This window comes from Monomorium pharaonis, chromosome 10 (genome assembly GCF_013373865.1).
Source record: "Monomorium pharaonis isolate MP-MQ-018 chromosome 10, ASM1337386v2, whole genome shotgun sequence".
NCBI lineage: Eukaryota > Metazoa > Arthropoda > Insecta > Hymenoptera > Formicidae > Monomorium > Monomorium pharaonis.
Window position 1 is genome coordinate 376,299 of NC_050476.1, and position 20,367 is coordinate 396,665.

The 20,367-nt window shown below is 32.7% G+C and overlaps 1 protein-coding gene across 3 annotated transcripts in view; it reads left to right on the plus strand.

The window, feature by feature from the left end:
• LOC105833764 (CD151 antigen) overlaps nt 1-20,367 on the plus strand; it is a 183,612-nt gene that overhangs the window by 158,621 nt on the left and 4,624 nt on the right. For all 3 annotated transcript variants that reach the window (XM_036293024.1, XM_036293025.1, XM_036293023.1), the window contains 2 exons: nt 11,258-11,431; nt 17,736-17,897. In XM_036293024.1, coding sequence (XP_036148917.1) covers nt 11,258-11,431; nt 17,736-17,897 — 336 coding nt within the window. The remainder of the gene's footprint in view (nt 1-11,257; nt 11,432-17,735; nt 17,898-20,367) is intronic.

Consider the following 20,367-nt stretch of genomic DNA (forward strand, 5'->3'; position numbering starts at 1 on the left):
TTTAAATTATTATTTCAATTAAAAAACGTAATTTTTCTTATACGTTTATTTTTTATACTTATTCCTTTTTCAATTGTAGTACTTTTTCTTATTGTTATTTGAAGTAGACAAAATAAAAAATATCTTATTTACATATAAAATATTTTGTTTCTCACATTTATTATGTTTTGAATAATTGACAATATCTCGTAACTGATCGCGAAATCTGAAGAACTTGGGACGAAGTCTTCTCGAAAGCACATGGCGAAGCTCGTTAGAGTTACGGTGGAACGTAAACGGAGATCCTCGAAGCACGATGGCGAGCACCTTGTTAAAACGTGTCCACGTCGAAGAATAACGACCTTCTTGATCGCAAATCTTGAGATTCGACGTATACGAAAATTCTTTTTTGTTTCGTGTATGTTATTATGCACTATGTGCTGCACATACTTGCAAGTATATTTATGGGCGAGAACTTACGGAGATCTTAGATGACGAACAAACATTTACATTTTTATTTATATAGATCACGATAATTTTCTTTAAATATAATTTCAAAATATTTTGATAACATGTATTTTCTGCCACTTTGCTTTAAGATAAAATATTTTTTCATAAATTGAAACGCACACAGTCTCTCTCTCTCTCTCTCTCTCTCTCTCTCTCTCTCTCTCTCTCTCTCTCTTTCTCGTTTTCTTTTTAGATTTCTTTCTTGAAGTAAACGCGATTACGGTTGCTTCTCATTGATAGAAGCAATCATCGAGTTCTCTCAGTCGCGTCTTACAAAGCGACGCATCCAATGTAAAGAACATTTATTGGAAGTTTAACGGCAAGATGCACTTTCAGGTCGATAAATTTGCGTGATGCGCGCCGTCACTTCGTCGGCCAACTCAAACGGTATTTCTATAAAATTTCCCATTTCGTCTTTCCCTCTGCTGAAACCCACGCTCGCCGGTTATACGAGACACTCGGAGACGAATGCCCTCGGGTTATCCAGAGCGAATTGCTCGTAAGGAGGATCTGGAATTCTACGTCCGCGCCCTTTTTTGCAGGTGCGGCAATCTTCGGCGGCGGTAAAGATTCATTGAGGTTTGGTCGGGCACTACGAGCTCGTCAAGTTTAATGTCTTTATAATTGCGCGGTTCCCTTGTCGCCCGCGGACAAAACGAGCCACGGTGAACTGGCGTTTTCTTACGCTGCGCTGTCCGTCGTCTCTCTGTTCGGTGCAGGCGTGCAATCGAAAGAAAAAACGCCACTCGCGAGCTTGTTTCTTATTGTTAATTATCTCGATGTGCCGTTTTTTAAGGAAGCTTTTACAACAGCTTAATCAAATTCCAGCGATTGTATTTTTTTATGGTTAAAATGTTACCTATCTTATTTCCAACTCGTTGCGTTGCGAAGCATATATTAAAATAATAAGCTTACAATACTTTTTTTATTGCCATTGGACATAAACAATATTCGGAAATAATTTTATCTTGCGTTGCACATTATTCTTTAGCCATATGAGCATATTAAACGTACGACCAGCAAAGAAGTTAGCAATATAAATAGTTAAAAATATGTAAAATTTTAAACAATTTAACAGTTTGTTTCTCCTTTTTTATACACAAAAAGAATGATTTTGCTGAAGACAATTTTAAAAAATTTATTTACACACACAAATAGATACAGTTCTGAAAATGATTTTATTAGATCATTAAATGAATTATGTAAGACATTCAAGCTAGAATGCCAACATTTTTTTGCGACCTCTTGCAGCGCCTATATAATTATTTTTAGATTTATATTTAGCTTAAATTCTTAGATACTTCAGCAAAAGCATTCTTTCCACGTAAAATTGTTTTATACGGAAATAATAAATGGACGCTATAATTGCAGTGCGCTTTGATTTTATAATATTTGCTGTTTTAAACATTTAAAAATTCAAATATTTAAAACTTTAAATAAGCGTAAAGCACTCCATTGTTATCTGTTGATATAACAATTTCTTCGGAATTTTTCTACTTCTCAGCATAAATTTTACGAAGGATTAAAAAACAGAATTATTCTACATTGAGAATTTAACTTTTAATAATAGAGGGAAAGACAATATGTTATGTAATCAGTGGCATAAAAATAGATACGCTGTATTACATTTCTACGCGTTCCATTTCTGAAATAATGGCTATATAAGTTCACAGCATAATTTAATTTAAAGCATAAAGTCGAGCTTTACGACAGGTTAAAAGTACTTTGCATACTATTAGCCGTTATTGTTTCATTTTTATGCTGCCGTTCTCTCTTTGGACGTCTTGGATCACGAATGGTAAAACGACCATTTTCTTGCCTTTCGCGAAGGATCGCATCCCTTTAACCTTCACTCAGTAAACTCGCTTTATTATTTTATGTATGTCTTTCCGGTTGCTTCAAACTCTTCGATATTCCGATACACAGTCGTATTGGATGCTTGAAATTCCTCATATTGTAAGTTAACTTTTTTTTCATATTCATGTTGCAATATATAAGAAGCTTTTTACACAATATAAACATTTAATTAAATTTGAAGAATAAATTTATAATAAATACATAGATATTTTTTCTTTTAGTTTTAAATCGTATATACAGTATCTTTTCACATTGTGTATAAATTGTTTATATTAGTATCTTTTTTAGATCGTATTTTTTTTTTAATAATCTTTTAAAATACCATTGAGAGAGAGAGAGAGAGAGAGAGAGGGGGGGGGGGGAGAGTTTCTTATGAAAAAAAATTTTAGAATTTAATCTCGTAAACGAAGTACAAAAATTTTGATAAATTAGGTTCATAAGAAAGAAGTTTAAAGAATATTTTAGAATTAAATAAATAGAGTTTTATTGTATTATTTATTATTTTAGGTAGTAATGTCAAAAGCTTCTTCGTTAATAGATACGTATTAATGAAAAATTACGCGACTTTTCTCCATTTTTGAAGCTTAGCATGTAATATACACAGGAGAAAAGAACATTCTTATTTTGAGAATTTGTATTTCCCAAATTTTTATCAAGAAAAATATATTCTCATTATTCAATAATTTTCAAGAGAAAAAAATATCGGTTAAAGATAACAATTTGTTAATACTATTATTATCAAAATAATCAGATATCGTGCTTTTTAGATTACTATTATAATATGAAAATAAAAGTATAATATTTTCCTGAAAGTTAAGGTTATCAAGTTTTTTAAAGAAGATTAAATCACAAATTGAAATAGAAAAAAATTGCTAATACCAACATAGACTTTCTAAAACGACACTTTCTTTTTTTCGAAACTGAACATTGCACTATATTAATACTAATAAAACATAATTTGGATAGATAATTGAAACAATAAAAACCTATAGTTTATATATTTATAGTTTTTTTTATAAAATCTATAAGAAACAAATTCTTGAAAATCGAGGATAAAATCTACACGATTTTTTTCTGCAAATTGTAAAATTTAAATAATATAAGATTGAATACATTATTGATAATGTTAGATTACTTTACATGTTTATATATAGCTTTCTAAAACTGTTTTGTTAATTCTTTCTTTTATATTTTCTTCGTAGATGTGCCTTTACTTCATAATTAACTCCCCCTCTGTTTAAATTTTGCAACTACTGTCTACTATGTCAATTTTGAGACTCAATTTCTTAACGCTTATTTTTAGTTATGTTACAAAAACATTAATTATTACGGAATATGAAACAGTATTATAAAAACTACTATCTGATTTTAATACGAGACAAAATTGTCCGAAAAAGCTTAGGGACATGAGTTTTTTTGTATCGCGTCGGGAAATGAGACATGAAAAAGAGAATCCTTTTACAGTTTGCCGCGACGCTCGCGACGATGGTTGGGAATTCATGTGGAAAATCGTGCTCTACAATCATACGGGGAGGTGTAAAATTTTCTGTTCCGCATTTTCGTTGTGTTCCCAGCGCGCATTCGCGAAAACGAACAATATCCTGCTTGATTGTAGCCGCTGTCCTGCCGAGAAGCATAATTTCCGCCTTGCGGAAAATTCGCGAGTCCGCTTCCCTTCTCGTGAAATTCCCACCCGCCATAATGGCAGAATAACGATTTTACTCTACCCTTAATAAAGTTATATCGGTGATCTTCACCGAGAAGTTTCTGTTGGCGCGCGCGTCTTAAACTCCCTTCTTGCTGCCCAGCTCATTCAGTATCGTCCTATTGTTTTGCGCGTTACGTTTTATTCCGCTTATTTGGATATTCTCGCGAAGTCAGTAATTTCTTTTTTCTAATTACATTTCCGACTTTGAGTTGTTAAATTACGTAATTATTGAAATAACGAAGCGCCATCCGTTGTTCAACTACGATAGCGGTAACAATTGAAAGAAATATAAGAAATCTGTTCTTTGAACAGTTATGTTTTTTATTCTTAAAGTTACTTTCTTCAGTTTGGTTCGAAAGCGGATATAAAACGTGATATATTTGAATCCGTCATTTAAAAAACAACATAAATCAATTTTTATAGATATTGAGATATTAGGGGATTCAGAATTAGAGGAGATACAACATTTTGTTTAATAATTACATTAGTTAAACATTTCTTTCTTGGATATCAAATATACAAAACTATCATTTATATCAAAAACATCATAAGCTAGTGACTGCATTTTCTTTAAATTATAAAAATACACTCAGTAGTAAACACTTTAGCATACTGGATATTAATTATTTTAAATAATTTATTTTTATTACAGTTTATCAAAACCAAAGTTTTTTTTTAATTCGCTAAAAGTAAGATCTTTTACTCTTATATATATGTATATTATCTTTCAAATGACCGATTCAGTTATCTTTATTCTTAAAGTTACTTTCTTCTTTGTGATTAGAAAGTTTTAAATACAAAATGTATAAATTAATGTTTACATTAATGTAAATTGTTACGCAAATGATAAAGAAACCGCAGAAAAAACACGTAAAAGAAGGAATAGAAAAAAAGGGAAATTATTTAAACGACGTTAAACACACAACATTAAAATTCCGCCCATGTCTATTATAGTAGAAAGTAATATCTTTCATGGCATTGTATGTGCTAATGAATACAAGTGTAACATTGAAATACTAATGAGTGAAATGGATGTCTCTACACACAAAAAAATATAATGTAGCCAATAACATATGTGATTGCGGGCTGCCAACTACATAAAATACTCAATACAATAATATTTGCTATTAACGCAATACAATATTATTGTATTGAGTATATCTGTAATTGGCAGCCCGCAATAACATATCTTATTGAATATATTACTTTCTTTCAGTGTAACGGCACGCGTCAGCTTCATTACATTGCTTTTTATCGCACAACGAGATTATTGTTTGGTAAATTCTAATACCACTGTAGTGCCGAATGAACCGTTAGTTTCTCTCTAAACCGAGACTCGTAGTAATAGTTGCTTTCGCAAACTTCTCTCCTTGATAATCATAAAATAACAACCTACGTTATGTTGTTGCCAAGGAAACTGCCGACAATCAACTCAAGATGTCTTTATCGCATATCCAATCGATGACTTTGCTTTCCCCTCAATTATCATGCGCACGATTTTTACTTGTCGATTTTATACAATACATATACCATTACGATCTATCTTTACGCAAAACATCAATTTACTATCTACTGCGCTATTACCGTTTTCTTTTATTAACAGCATACTATTTTATTATACTCTTTTCTGTGCGTGCTATATCGCCTATACACACGAAATAATATCATCGTTCTTTTTCGTGATCCGGAAATGCTTGTTTTCTAATAATGGTGAAGTAACGAGCTTAATCCACCGTAACAGCGATAAACTATCGGCGATCCCCGAGGCAAAAAGACCACATCCTTTCTTGCCTCAGCTTTCCCGTTGGTCCTCTGCTCCCTTTCACCATCTATACACGGATGGCACGAGCGAACCGTCTCATTAGCCAAGACCTTATATGGAGCTCAATTAAGATTTTTGCCGGTGCTGGGTAAGTAAATCCACATAATGAGCACAAGTTGGTCACTTGACGCAGAAGAGAGGAAAGTCTTTATGAGTATGTACGTAGAAAGTTAGGTATATAATGCACGGCCTGCCCAGACTATTTTTTGCGATCAACCAATTTTGTATCAGTTTGATTTTGCAGCATTTCACAGGATTCTGATCTAGAACTCATGAGTGAAAGTATTTAAATATGATTTTCTATGAATGCAGAACTTCTTTTGTGTATTTGATTTTTATGAAATTATATACTTTATCTTTAGAATATTTTATTTTAATTTCTAATGTAATAATAACGATGATAATGGGGGGAGGTGATTATTTATTCCTAATGATATCACCAGCAATGATTTTACTGTTTGATAAAATTGGAAAGCTATAATTTCCTCTCAGCAAATTTAATAAACGATTAGTATTAATGACTACATTGTTAAGAGATCAAATTTAAACAAATTACGTGTTAGATTACATTTTATTAGGTTTAACTCGTATATGTTAAAATTTATGTCGAATTTAACACAAAACATATGATGAAAAATACTGACTGAAAAAAAATTTATTATTATATATGTTACATATGTTTTATATCAATCATTTTTATTATGCTTTTTTTATTTCTACATAATATCGATATATTAATTGAAATTCTTTACCATGATAAAAATATACATATATTGAACCATATTATTAAATATAATATTTTAATATTAAAAATATTCAAAAGTAATAATAAAATAATGAATTTTTTCATTTGTATAAATATTGAATATTCTTATGGTTGGCGCATTTTCATTATATGATTATTTTTGTAGGGAAAAAAAATTTTTAAGGCGATTTTTTGTGTATAATTTTACTTATGTATATTTTTTGTATTAGGTGAAAAATTGTGAGCAGTATATAAAATGAAAATATTACTTAGATTTATATAACATAATCATCTTTGTTAAAATTTTCGTTAAAGAAACACACATTTGGCACCTTTTTCTGTAAAAAAAAAAAAAAAAAAAAAAAAAGTTCCCATTAGAGCAATAGTTGTAATTGGCATCTCGTCAAATATAGTACTTATCCATACATTCATAGTCTGTCTTCTCCATGCGACTCGCAATCCGGCACTTCCTCTTGTTTCCATCCAGGCCTGTGTTAAGTCCACGAACCATGACCGGCTTAAACTTCATTCTCAATGTCTCGTGACAGTAATCTAAAGACGAAGTTTATCTTGCTGCACTATGCATAACGACGGACACAATGAGATGCGCTATTCATGCCCAGAAGATTAAAAACATTAACTAAATTTATTGCAGGTTTTAGCATTCGCTGCGATTCTAAAATACGGACGTTATATGGAGGAAAAGAAAAACTAATTTTTTTCCCGGCTAATTTAAAAAAGGTTTACACTTACGAAGCAACAGAATAATTACAAAGTTACAAAATAATTTTTTCTCCATTTTTTCCGCACTCTACATTACGGACTCTGTTTCTCTCCTCTCCTCTCTCTCTCTCTCTCTCTCTTTCTCTCTCTCTCTCTCTCTCTCTCTCTCTCTCTCTCTCTCTCTCTCTCTCTCTCTCTCTCTCTCTCTCTCTCTCTTTTAGAAAGCGTATTACATTACAGTTATACGTTCGTATAAAAGTTTTCATAATATAAATTGTCAAATATAACGTTACTTACGGGCGTGTTTAACGAAATCCCACACAGATTTTGGACCATGTGCTCCGGGCCGTATTACACCTTTACACGTCGGCCACTTCTTTTTTTCTCGTGGATTATTGTGTCCAGGTTTGCGCTTCGAGTTTCGATTTGCGTTTCAACAAGCTTTACTCGATAACCGAGGTTGCACGTTTTCCGACGTACGTTAGCCTTCCCCGACCGACAAAAGCGTCGGTCTCTAACAATTATTCGAAAACGTAGCACATTCGACCGGCTTTTCCGGTTCCCGGACGATATGATCGTCGCGCGTGTGTATGTGTGTTTGCTTTATTTTAGATATATAGAATAAGCTATATAGAGTGGAAAAGCAATTGGTGCATTTGATCTATCGTCTCTCCTCCCTTCACTGTCAGCTACCTCACCAATCGCAAACTGTCGATTGCCATTCCTGCCCTCTCCGCACCGTTTCCACCATAACGTGTACATATCCCTGGGCGATTTATTGACTTAGGTACTAATATGTACGTACACTTAGGTAGTACATGTAGGCATCTCGGCATCGCCGAGACCCAAGAGGCGGCGGACGTCTCGCAGCCTCTTGACGTTACCTTCCCGACGACGCGCTGGAGTTCCGAGTAACGACTGCTGATGCGCGCCGAAGGAAGCGGAAGCGTCGCGATCCCGTGTTCATCTCTCTGCTCGCTCATTTCCCCTTTGCTCCGTTGACTCCGACTTAACGACTGAAACCGGATACTGACTTATACCGACTACGAACGAAGATGAAACTATTTACTACGAACGCGGAACGCATTCACCCGCATCGTCCGTTCGCCGAGCAATTTGATATTGCGAATTATCGTACGTTATTGCGTCGACGAACTCCGCGCTTTAGCTCGGCGTCTCTCGACCGCATGGGTTTACGCGGAAACCCGATCGATCATCGCCGTCTTATACCCGAGTCGCAATTGCCGCTTCAATTTCTCGCGTGTACGTTTGACTTGAACGCCACGATCTAATTATGGAGACTGAAAAAGCACGTTATTAATCAGCTTTAAGATCAATGTGAGCGCAATTTTCCGCAAACTCGGCGTATATCTTCACACCAGTTCATTCGGGGTTATAATTAAAGTGCTTATCTTCAAATTGTTTTATTCAAAGTTCTCCTCAGAGAAAACTTCGTAACGTGTAAATTCCATTATTTGTCTTTTCTGCAGGTTAAAGTTACTTTAGAAACGATTTAATTATGTAAATTGAAATCTTACGCGGTAATAATGTTAAAAGACTCGTCAATATGGATACATCTTCTTAAAATGTTTAAATCATGGAACTTTAGCAAGCTCCCATCAATCTTCCCTTTTCTGCGACACTATACGCTGAGAGAAAAATGTTTGATACTTGTGACTACAATTGCAAGATGAAATAATTGAAGGGTTTCCTCTAAAAATTAAACAAGCATTTTTTTATCTGCATAATTGTAACGCTAAAAATCATTGTTTATCAGGAACGCCATGTTACGAACAATTTTGCGTTCCGCAAAAAAAAACAAGAAATATAAATATAAAAATAGATTAACAAATATTAAATTTTTGCAAAAACCAAGCAGGAAGTTTTTTTTAATAATCTTCAAAATATTAATTAAAGTCTTTGTTTTTATTCTATTATATGTCCAAAGAAAAATGACCTATACACAGAGAAATATAAAAGAAAGCTTTTGTTTTAAGAGCAATTTATAAAATTTTTATAATAAATAAAAAATGAAAGATATTACTTTGTATTTTAAATAATACAAAGTAATATCTTTCTTCTTCTTCTTTCTTTACTTTAACTTTATTATTATTATTAATGTTACGATCTTGGTGGAAAGCAACAAAATTATTTTCAGATCTACATCTAGTTAAATTTTTAGATAGCAGAACCGTGTAATAATAATACCTTATACTCTATTAATTATAACAAACTATAAAACTATTTAAAATTTTACTATAAATCTTGATAATTTTCAATATTAATATAATGAAAAATTGTCAAGATACGAATAATAAAAGTAAAATAAACATTCTTACATAATAAATATAATTACAATTACAGTGAATATAATTGTTTTAATATTTTATACCATTTGCTTACTGCGTTTACGTAATAATAATAATTAATAGCTATAATTTACATGATTAAAACAATTATAAATATAGTTTAAAAAAGTGACTAAAAGTGACTACGAATTGTAGTTAATTGCATTTGTTCTTAATGCATTTACTATTTTTGTCATTACATGCGATCTAGGAATATTGAATGCTTACACGAAAGCGTTGTTTCACTCGCATACAGCTTAATTCCCAACCTATAGCCTGAGAATCGATCACAAATTAGCTGCCAATGCAGCTCCTCTACTCTCCATGCAGTTGCTCTTCTCTCGGAATATCAACCAATATTTTATCGATCTAATGCACGCCTCGTTCTCTCTCACGATTCGACCAAGCAAGTTTCCGCGAAGCTAAGCGCGCGATGCCGTGATGCATAAGCCACTTTGTGTTACAGAATTAATAATAGCTGTCAAATTATTAAATGAGAAAAAGTTTCCTCTCTTGTATTTTTCAATATACACGCTTTTCTCTCCTCTCCTCTTCTCTCTACCAGCTTCCGCAAAATCTTTTGCGAAAGTACAAACGAGCGATAGTTAGTCACCACGGCTTGAATATTCATAAAAAGAGGGGGAAGGGTCCCAAGGTGCGCGCCCCGTCATCCCCCAGCCGAGGGTTTATATTCATGAAAAGTCTAAAAAGCTTTGGTGGACATTACGCAATTTTAATCGCGCCGACTGTTACGAGAGATAAGGACAGAAAGAAAAGAGAGGGAGAGGACGACGACTCTCCGAAAGAGCGAAGTGAATCTCCGTACATCCCGACGGATTTGTTCCGCAAATCCGTATTACAAATTACGCGAAAGCGCGGTATTAAACATCGTTCATTTTGATATCTACGCTGTCTTGCTCTCTCTATCTCTGTATTAGCGTTTTATGAAATTTTATACAACATACATGAAAAAAAAAACGTACGTTTTTCGATAAACTGGAAACTGCGTAAACCAGAAATATTCGTATTTCGAATCGACGATTTGGCGCGAAAAAGCTATGGGAGAGAGAACAACAACGAAAAATAAATACAACGTGCGTTATACAACGTATGAAGCCTCTCTGTGAAAATATAACGGTAGATTTGACAGATTCAAACTCGGACTTTATCGTGTTTGTAAGATGTGCACCGCGCTGGAAATTGTTTCACCCACCACTCGTACACCACCGTGTCATTTCTAGGAATTATTTTCGGACATAAAAGCGACCGCACGTTTACTTGGAGATAAGCTGGTTCTTTCTTACTCCTCTTTAAAAATCGTTCCATTTTTTATCTTTTTTTTGCCTATAGAATCCATTCGACAGCTTTTATCGGAATTTTCATTCGGTTATAGACGGAGAGGCGTTCATCGCTCTTTCATCGTGCGCCATTCCTTTCATTAGCCAAGATAGAGGCGTTAAACGCCGTGCATTGTAACCGCGTAATTACGGGAAGATTGTCCCGAAGAATGTTATTTTAACCGATCCTAATCCTTCTTTCTCTTTCTCTTTCTTCTGCCGAAACAGTACGTCTTCGTGGTGATGGCGGTGCTCGTTTTGGAGGCCGGGGTCGGTGCACTGGCGCGTCTCTACGAGGAGCAAGTCGGGCCCGAATTGAAGATGAATTTAAACCGCACCTTCCTCGAGAACTATGCTGTACGATCTCGGGAAACCGCGGCCATCGACCAGATGCAAAAAGAAGTAAGTACGAACTATGCATCGAGTGAGATTTCTTAGAGGAGAAGATGGTGGTATTATGGTCATAGGTATGATTATGACTACTCGTAATATCTCCGTCATTAAACAAATTCTAGTGATTATTTGTGTGAACTGTGTTTGCCGTTATTTATGTAAAATTAATTCTAAATTAATTCTAAGGTACCCAATATGGTCATGTACTCAATTTGACTCACTCCCCATTGCCAAATAATTACACAACAAATTTCACAAATAATACTAATATATCGCTCAATAAGTTGATACGATGTATTTATGTGAGTTAACTGGTCTATATCCGTTTTCTACAACTTGTAATTACACTTTAAATTGTGTTCTTTTAAATCTAAAATTTCAAAGATAAGTTTTTGTTTTGTATAACTATCATATAACAATTATAAATTTTTACAATTTATATTTGTATATTTGTATATTATTGTAGCTCTTTATTTATGCTTTTCAACACTATATTTACATTATATTTTTATTAAAACGTCTTATAATTAAAAAAAGAAAAGTCTTAGTATGATGCAACCATTATACGAGTGTAGTGCCAGGGATATTACTGGGAACACAATAAATTTTATCATCATATAAAAGTTAAGATTCTGTTTATTTATTTAGTGTTTAACTTTTGATTAGTTTTTTTTATCTTTCTCTAGTTAGTTGGAGAAACTTTTTGACAAGTACAAGTTAAAATAACGTCTTGTCGTAAATAAACACAGTTTTACTAAATAGTGGTATGTGTAATTTTTTCCATAAGTATGTTAATAAATGCTTAATTAAACATATTAATTTTTTATTTTGCATTAAAAAAAATATTTATAAAAAAGAGGAAAATATCTAACTGAGCAATATTGGGTACATATGTAATCAATATGGCTCAAGTGCTACCTTTTTTTAAATCTTTACTGTACTTATATAAATAATTGAAAATATTTCATATATTTTCATATATTTGGGGGTTTTAGAAATGATTCCTGTTTTAAATCTGACCCTTATTTTTCTATTTTGTATTCATTAAAAAATTAGAGAAATTTTCAAAGCTTAGGTGAGCCATATTGGATACAGATATCTTAATTACCTAGAAATAATTTTAGCTTATTTCTATCTAAATTATTATAATATATATTGTTTTTTTATTTTTATCTTGCATTTAAAAAGTGTAATCTTTTTCAAATTATTTAAATAACAAAGAGTATAAAGTATTGTTCTTAACTTTTGTTTCAAGTTATTACCTATCTTAATAAGAAAATTTTTCTAAGTAATAACAAATTGAACAGATCAGAAAATAGTAATACAATTAAAAATTGTTCTAATACTATAAGTGGTTCAGGGAAAATTTTTACCAAGGAACTCTTGTCAGTCATATAATATGAGTTATACATTTTCTGCTTTTTTTACTTTAATTTTGATCTAAATGTAAAATTTAACAGAGTTAAGTTTTTATTTATGTAATTTTTAATATAAGTAAATTAATTTTATAAACCATTAACTTTAATTTAATTTAGTTTTATTTTAACTTATCTTTCACTTAAATGAAACCAATTTTTTACACTAACTTTTATGGAGAAGAGCACATTACCAATTTTCTTTTGTACCTATTTTCAAGTGTTATCACATTATTATAAATAATGTTTTAGGATTGTTACTTTTGACAATTTCGAATATTCAAGGCTTCGAAAGAATTTGAAACTTCGAAGCTTCAAACCTCCGAAGTTAATTCCAAACTTCGAAGCTCCACACCTCCAAAGTTAACTTCGAACTTGGAAGATTCGAAGCTTCGAATATTCAAAGTTGTCAAAAGTAACACTCTTAGTTCTAAATAATAAGTAAGTATCTCTTAACTTGGAAAACTTAGAATTACTTGAATATCACGACGAATGTAATTGTCGAGTTTTTAATTTGAAATGTTGATTATTTAACAAAGTGATTGTCACAAAATTTCCAAGGGGAACCGTATTACCACTGTATTTCTTCTCCACTCATTTCTCAAGCGCCAGATCCTCCGTATGTTTGCTCTTGTCGTCGAACAATTGCGAGCAAAATAGGACGCGCCGACCGGTATTTCGATATCGCGACTGCACCGGGACAGGTGCATAGGCGCTCTTTCCCCCCCCCCCTCTCTCTCTCTCTCTCTCACCCTTGGTATCAATTTCCTCCCTTGTTGTCATTTTTATTTCCGTTCCATCTCTATGCGGGCGCTCCAAGTAACGTTTCGATGGTGCTTCACGCGCCGTGCCGCCAGAAATACGCAATATGATATTCGGCGTCGAGTGTTTGCTGAAAACGTTTCGTATGGCTTGTCAATACACGTAACACGATCGTCGCCGGCAAATAGAGAGGACGTGTGTTCCGGAAGCCGCGAGTGCCCTTCTAATCACGGGCGATGCGATGGAACTCACGATTCTTTCTCGCCGATAATCCCTCCAACCCGCGACCGTTCGATTCAATTTAGAATCGGCATTCGTCATTTTTCTCCTTTTTTCCCTTTTTATGACAACGGCACCAATTCCGGGTGCTCTTACGCGCTTCCTTGATTGGAAGTAAGCCACATCCGCATCACCTCGCAATTGCTCGACGTTAATTTACGAAGGCAGAAATGTCGAAATGGTCGGTGGCTTTTGTGCACCGCGATATCACGTGGCAGACAGGCCACTTTTATTTATGTCCTCCCCGCCGACGATGGCACTCTCTTACAAGGACCTTGCAACAGTAAATCATCGTTATCGCGTCGTGGAACAGTTTCCGCCCATTCGCTATAAATCGATTAGTGCCGCGGTGAGCTCGCCGCCTTGGAAAAACTCGGCGGTTTCGCATCTTGCCTCGCATTTTTGCGAGATGTCGCGGCACTGCGCGTCTCTCTCCTCTCTCTCTCTCTCTCTTCCTTTGTCTCTCGGTCCTCTCGTACTCTCCCGTTTCGTTCGGCGAGATTCGAAACGATGATTTACGTGCGTTTAGATCGAAGTCGCGTTCGTAAGCCGCGGGATTAAGCCGCTCGTTATATTTGCAGGATTAAGTCGACGGATGCTGGGACGTAGGCAGGATTATGCCGACCGCGTACATATCGCCCATTTCAAAGGGACGTACGACGTTCCCATCGCGTACATGGGGGAATTAATCTGTCGGGATCCACTTTACGCCGAGTGTAGCATCTTGATTTGGATCCTCCGCGCACTTGTAAGCGCGCGATGCGATTTACGGTGCCGATAATGGCGCGGGAGCAGCAGTTAAGTCGCTCCCGCTACACCCATTGACCTGATAAATCAAGCCTTGCAATTTTACTCCTTTTCCGTTGGCCGACCGGGAGGATTTTCATTTCCATTTCTTCTCGCCGACGATGACGGGATGCACGCGAAGGCGTTAAACCCCGCCCTCCCTTCTCTCCTCTCTCTTTCCTCTTTCGTCCGAAATTGGCGAAACCGTCGGGGACAAGCATCTGGGAGAATTCAGCATCCCGCATTTTATTTATACACAGAGGATCTACGTGTGTACAAGCGTTTCATTCCGTTTGGGAAATCGAGTTTTACCGTGACACAGCGCTCGTCGGGAATTTTTAAGGTGACTCGGCGAACGGAAATAAATGTCTCGCATACATCTGTACTGGTAAACGCTCGCGCACGAAAATCTTTTGATATATCTCTCTCACACGAAATATTCACTAGAAATTTATTTATCTCTATATTCTTTCTGTATTTCCTTTAATTTCGATTTTATTTTATTGTCGCACACAGAGAAAAAAAGCCTATGTTTTGTAATTTTTTTTTAATGTATAAATATTGAAAAGAGATTACGTAGCGCGTTAAACGGACATAAAACATGCTTACTTGAAGAAATGTTGTATTGTTTTATTAGAAAAAACATTTTCATTAGTCAATAATATTTTTTGTTGAGAGGAAAGAAATACCTATCAGAAAGAAAATACAATATCTCGCTTCGAAACAAAACTATAGAATTTTTTTATTTTTATTCGAATTTTTTAAATTCTATCTTTTAAAATAGAAAATTTATTCGACGCGCAATTTGATAAATTTGATGAACTTGAAATAGTATATAAAATTACATAAGAAATAGCACGAAGATTCAGCTATGGCCAAGTAAAGCTTGTTTAATTAATTGTTGGATCACTCTTATAAATAACTATTATAATATTGAAACGAAAATAACATTATTGAATATTATCAAATTCTTTAAAGAAAAATTTATATTATTACTCATTGTATAAATCAATAATTAAATAGAATATATTAGGTTATTATTATGTTTCAAACATTTATGTCTAAAACAAAAGTTGTATTTTTCCATTGGTCTTTTTTCTATTATTGGCTTTATTTAGGTGAATAATTTTTAAATGAATAAGAGGTTTCAATAAATCTTTCCACAATCTTTAGTTTTATTAGTAATATGGAAAACTTGATTCATAATGCTACTTTCTCATCAAATCGCAAATAAGTATTACAAAACACAATTTTACATAGGAATGAAGAATAAACAAATATAAATAACTTTAAAATTTTTAAACCAATTGTGTGTTTATTGACACAGATACTCAAACGTAATAATATTAAATTCTTATACTCTTATATAATGTTTAAATGTGACACATATTATATATATTATATTCTTAAATGAAAGAATTCAATACATTTTTATTTTTCATAAGATTTGTACATTTTTTACGCTGTTTTTGTCACAATAACTTTTATAAAGATTGTTCTAATGTGTGTACAATGTCTACACATCTACACATTCAAATATATTGTACTTTTTTACTAAAAAATGACAACGTAATTCGAATCAACATTACAAAATCGTTATTCTCGTAAAATTCGAATTAAAGGAAATACAGGAAGAGCATAGAGACAAATAAATTTTAGTAAATATTTCACATGGGAGATATATATCAAAAGATTTTCGTGCCCTTTTTCCAGAGAAAAGGTTTATTTGAACCTCTTCTTTCCTGAAGATTTTCCTGCGAAAGAACCATCTGAGGTATCCATTCAGAAGAAAGTAAATAATTGATTGCGATCGTAGACGTTGCAGCAAACTCTCCTCTATGCGAGTTAATCAAATACTGCTCTCTTTTTGTCTAATTTTTTCAATTTATTTGAAGAACGAAAATTTTTGAAATTTATTAGTCTTGTATGATTATTAATATTAAATATTAGTTTTATTAACTTCTATTTATTTGTATTATGTATGTATTATATATGAAAAATTTATTAGTATCACACACATGTATATTTTTTTCTATGAAATCAATTTTAATTTAATTCAATTTGTAATAAAATAATTTTAATTATTACATTCTTTTTCTCCTTTTTTTGCGGAGTAATGAAACATTTCTTCAATAAAGACGGCTGAAAAAGTAATATATTCACATTATGAAAATTACTAGACACTTTTATAAAACATTATGTGGTTGTTAATAGATCAAGAACGTCTTGGTACAGTAGCTAGTAGCTCTTCCGTGACTAGTTTTGCCTCTAGTCTGACGCATCCAAGACGACGGGGCGCCGAATTATGCGTGTTCAGGAAGGAAGGCGAAATTCGTTGACCTTAACGGCTGCACGTGTAAAGGATCCGTAGAAGTGTTTATCGCGACTAATGGTTCCGGCGCGCGATGAATCCCGCGGGATTACGTGCCCGCATTAAAGTTACCATTTAACTTGCTGCCGCCGCCGGAACACGTTTCTCACCTCCATTAATCTGCCCCTCTTCTCCATCCTTCCTCGGACCCCGCTGACCCCCGTTTCTCAATGACTCCGCGATGCTCCGGCGTATATAACGCGTCCCGCTATCGTTATTATCGTACGCGGCTATTATCGTTGCTATCGCCACTATCATCGTCCCCTTTCCTGCCTTATCCACGTATACTTTATTGCGCGTGTCGTAAACGGAACTGGAAAATAAGAACGATAGGCTTGTCGTTACGGACAACAAACTCTAATGCATCTTAAAAGCTTGTCACTTTGGTCTTTGGAATATACGGCTCTTTATAAAAAATTATTTATCATCAACATTGCCAAAAGCAACACTATGTTACGTCCTATAATTGAAAGTATTGAATTTTAATATATTCTTTTATAAATTTTTAATTTAAAGTTACAAAATTTTTAATTATCGACTTTTTCTACTCCTGTTTTGCCAAGTAATTAAAAATTTTTTGAATAAAGGCGGCTGAGAGAAATATATTTACTTGAGGAAAGCGCGTGGAAACTGCACGCCTGCCTTTCTTGAATCTTGCTAATATTACTGGGAGAGACATTATTATTATTGAAATTTGCAGTTCAAATGCTGCGGTGCCTTGAGATTCGAGGACTGGCTCGTGAGCGAGTGGCATAAGGACGAGGAGGTCCTCAGGAACGGTAGTGTCGTACCTGACAGCTGCTGCAAGACGCCGACGTTTCTTTGCGGGAAAAGAGATCATCCCTCCAATATTCAGTACACGGTACGTCTGCCACGGCTTCGAATCGCTTCTTCCATCGCTTTCTTTATTTGATTATGCAGTTTATTTTAAAACGTTTTATCTTTACTAATTATTTTCTACAGTTTTTGGATGTTGAATCTAGTTTTTTTATATTGCTTCATCATCGCAAATTTGAAAAATCTGCAATGAAAATAACAAAGGATTATTTTTACGTATTTTGTCATATTATAATTGATATCTGACATATTGAAAAAGTTTTTTTGGAATCAACATTAAATATGTTGCTAGGATTTTCAGCCCTCAAAGGAATTTTTTGTATCGATAAGTTAAATATGGAGTATATCAAGAGACACGGTAGTGCCTCGCGCCAAGTGTATCCTTATACATGACTTTGCTATACTTTTGGCAATACTAATTTCAATTGAAATTTTTGAATTTTAATATTAGTTTCATATTCAGTATTATGAAATTTTTATAAAATTTATTATTATTGTACACGTGACACAGAATCTAATATAGACCGAAACGTTTAAATTATTACATGTTGAAACTGTTACACATTAAAAATTCTGCTTAACTTGTAGCCCAACTGTCTTGTATCGTAGTTATGATAAAATACATGAAAATAAAGTCTTTTTTGCATTTTTAACTGTAAATTTCTCAAAATTGTGATGGAACAATTTAGAAACCAAATTCATTGTCCAAAAAATAACAGAATTAGTCTCGTTTCAAATTTTTAAAAAATTATATTAGACGCGGCGTTAGTCTGATTTGAATGCGCTTCAATTTTATTTTTAAAAAGGAAGTCACAACTTATTTCCCTTAAATATTAAAAACCAAAAGTATCATACATATAATTTACAACTTCAGTTATGTTCCGAAATAGTAATTATTTTCAATTTACGAAGTGCATTCAATTTGTACGGTCTCCTAATTTTAAATAAATAAGCAACTAAATTTTATAAAACAACTAATCACTGTATTATAATAAAATTTTATATAAATCATCTTGAATACTTTATTTATATTAAAAATTTTCGATTTTTGTATTTAATTCGTAATTTTCATCAAAGCATATTTCTTTTTTTTTTTTTTATTGAAATAATTTTAGGTAGAACATTACCGTCAAATTGTTTGCTTTTTTATTTTACTTTTAAATGCAATATAAGACAATTAATAATTTTTTATTATTTTGAAAATATGTGTATACATTTTTTTGTAAGACATTGGCATTTGTTAGAAGGAGCGCATTCAGCAGATAAAACAAATTAGTGAACGCTTATATAGTAATTATATAGCAATTCTTCAATAATTAATTGGTTCTTGCCTTTATTTCTTTCCTGAAAGGAATTTTGCTTCTAAAAGGAACTAATCGTAATAAAGAATCATTGAGCGCTCATTGATCTGTTCTATCTGTTGAACGCGCCCATTGAGTAAAAAAAAAGGCAGCATCGTCCGAGTCATGAAACATTTGTGGTATTGCTTTTTAAGAACACAAATTTTATCATTTATAGTGTCTAAAGCAAATCCAACTTCAAGCGATCTGCCACAAATGTTCTACAAGCTGGATGCGAGAGATTCTGCCAATTTTTTTTTACTCATCTTCAACGAATGCCTTCGAATGTTTTTATCTATTCCGATTCCCAAGAAAAAATTAGGAAACAATTTGAATACTCTTATAATTTGAATGTACTATAATTTCTTTTAGATATATATATATATATGTATGTATATATATGTTTAATTTAAAACAATTCTTTAATCTTTTCATATTTGTTATAATAAAAACTTGATCAAAGTTTGAAAAAAGTCTATGATTAATATATACATTTTTTTTTTTCAAAATTTTCGATCGTATTCTTTAAATATTGTATTTTAATAATATTAAATCTTGTAACTTCAATTTACATTGATCTTTAACACATAAGAAACATGTTTAAAAAACATTAATTTTTTATATTAGTTATATTAGTTTATTTATTATTTATTATTATTTATTATTTATTTATTATTAAATAGTTATTAAATTATTATAAAATATTGATGCAATGTGTCGTAGTAACTGATATGAAATATGTGAAACAATACTTCTGGTAACAAAGATAGGATATACTTTTTTGATAAATCTCTTAATTTTGTTCGTAAAAATTAAAAACTGAAATTTAGTCAACTCACTCGTCTTCTATTTCTACAGAAAAAAAGTACAATTCTATTTCTTTATTTTCGAAATGTTACATATTGAAATAAGATTATATGCATTAAACAAACACAATATGTTTATATAAAGGATTTTGTACATAGTTTTTTAAAAATATTTTTTTTTATTCAAAAAAAAATTTTTAAGTTGAAAAAAAAATATAATAGAAAAAATGATAACATCTTCAATGCTAGAATTATAATTTTTAAATATTATTATTATCAAAATAATTGCTTTTTAGATGGATATTATAATATTGAAATAAAAGTATAAATTTTGTTAAAATTAAAATTA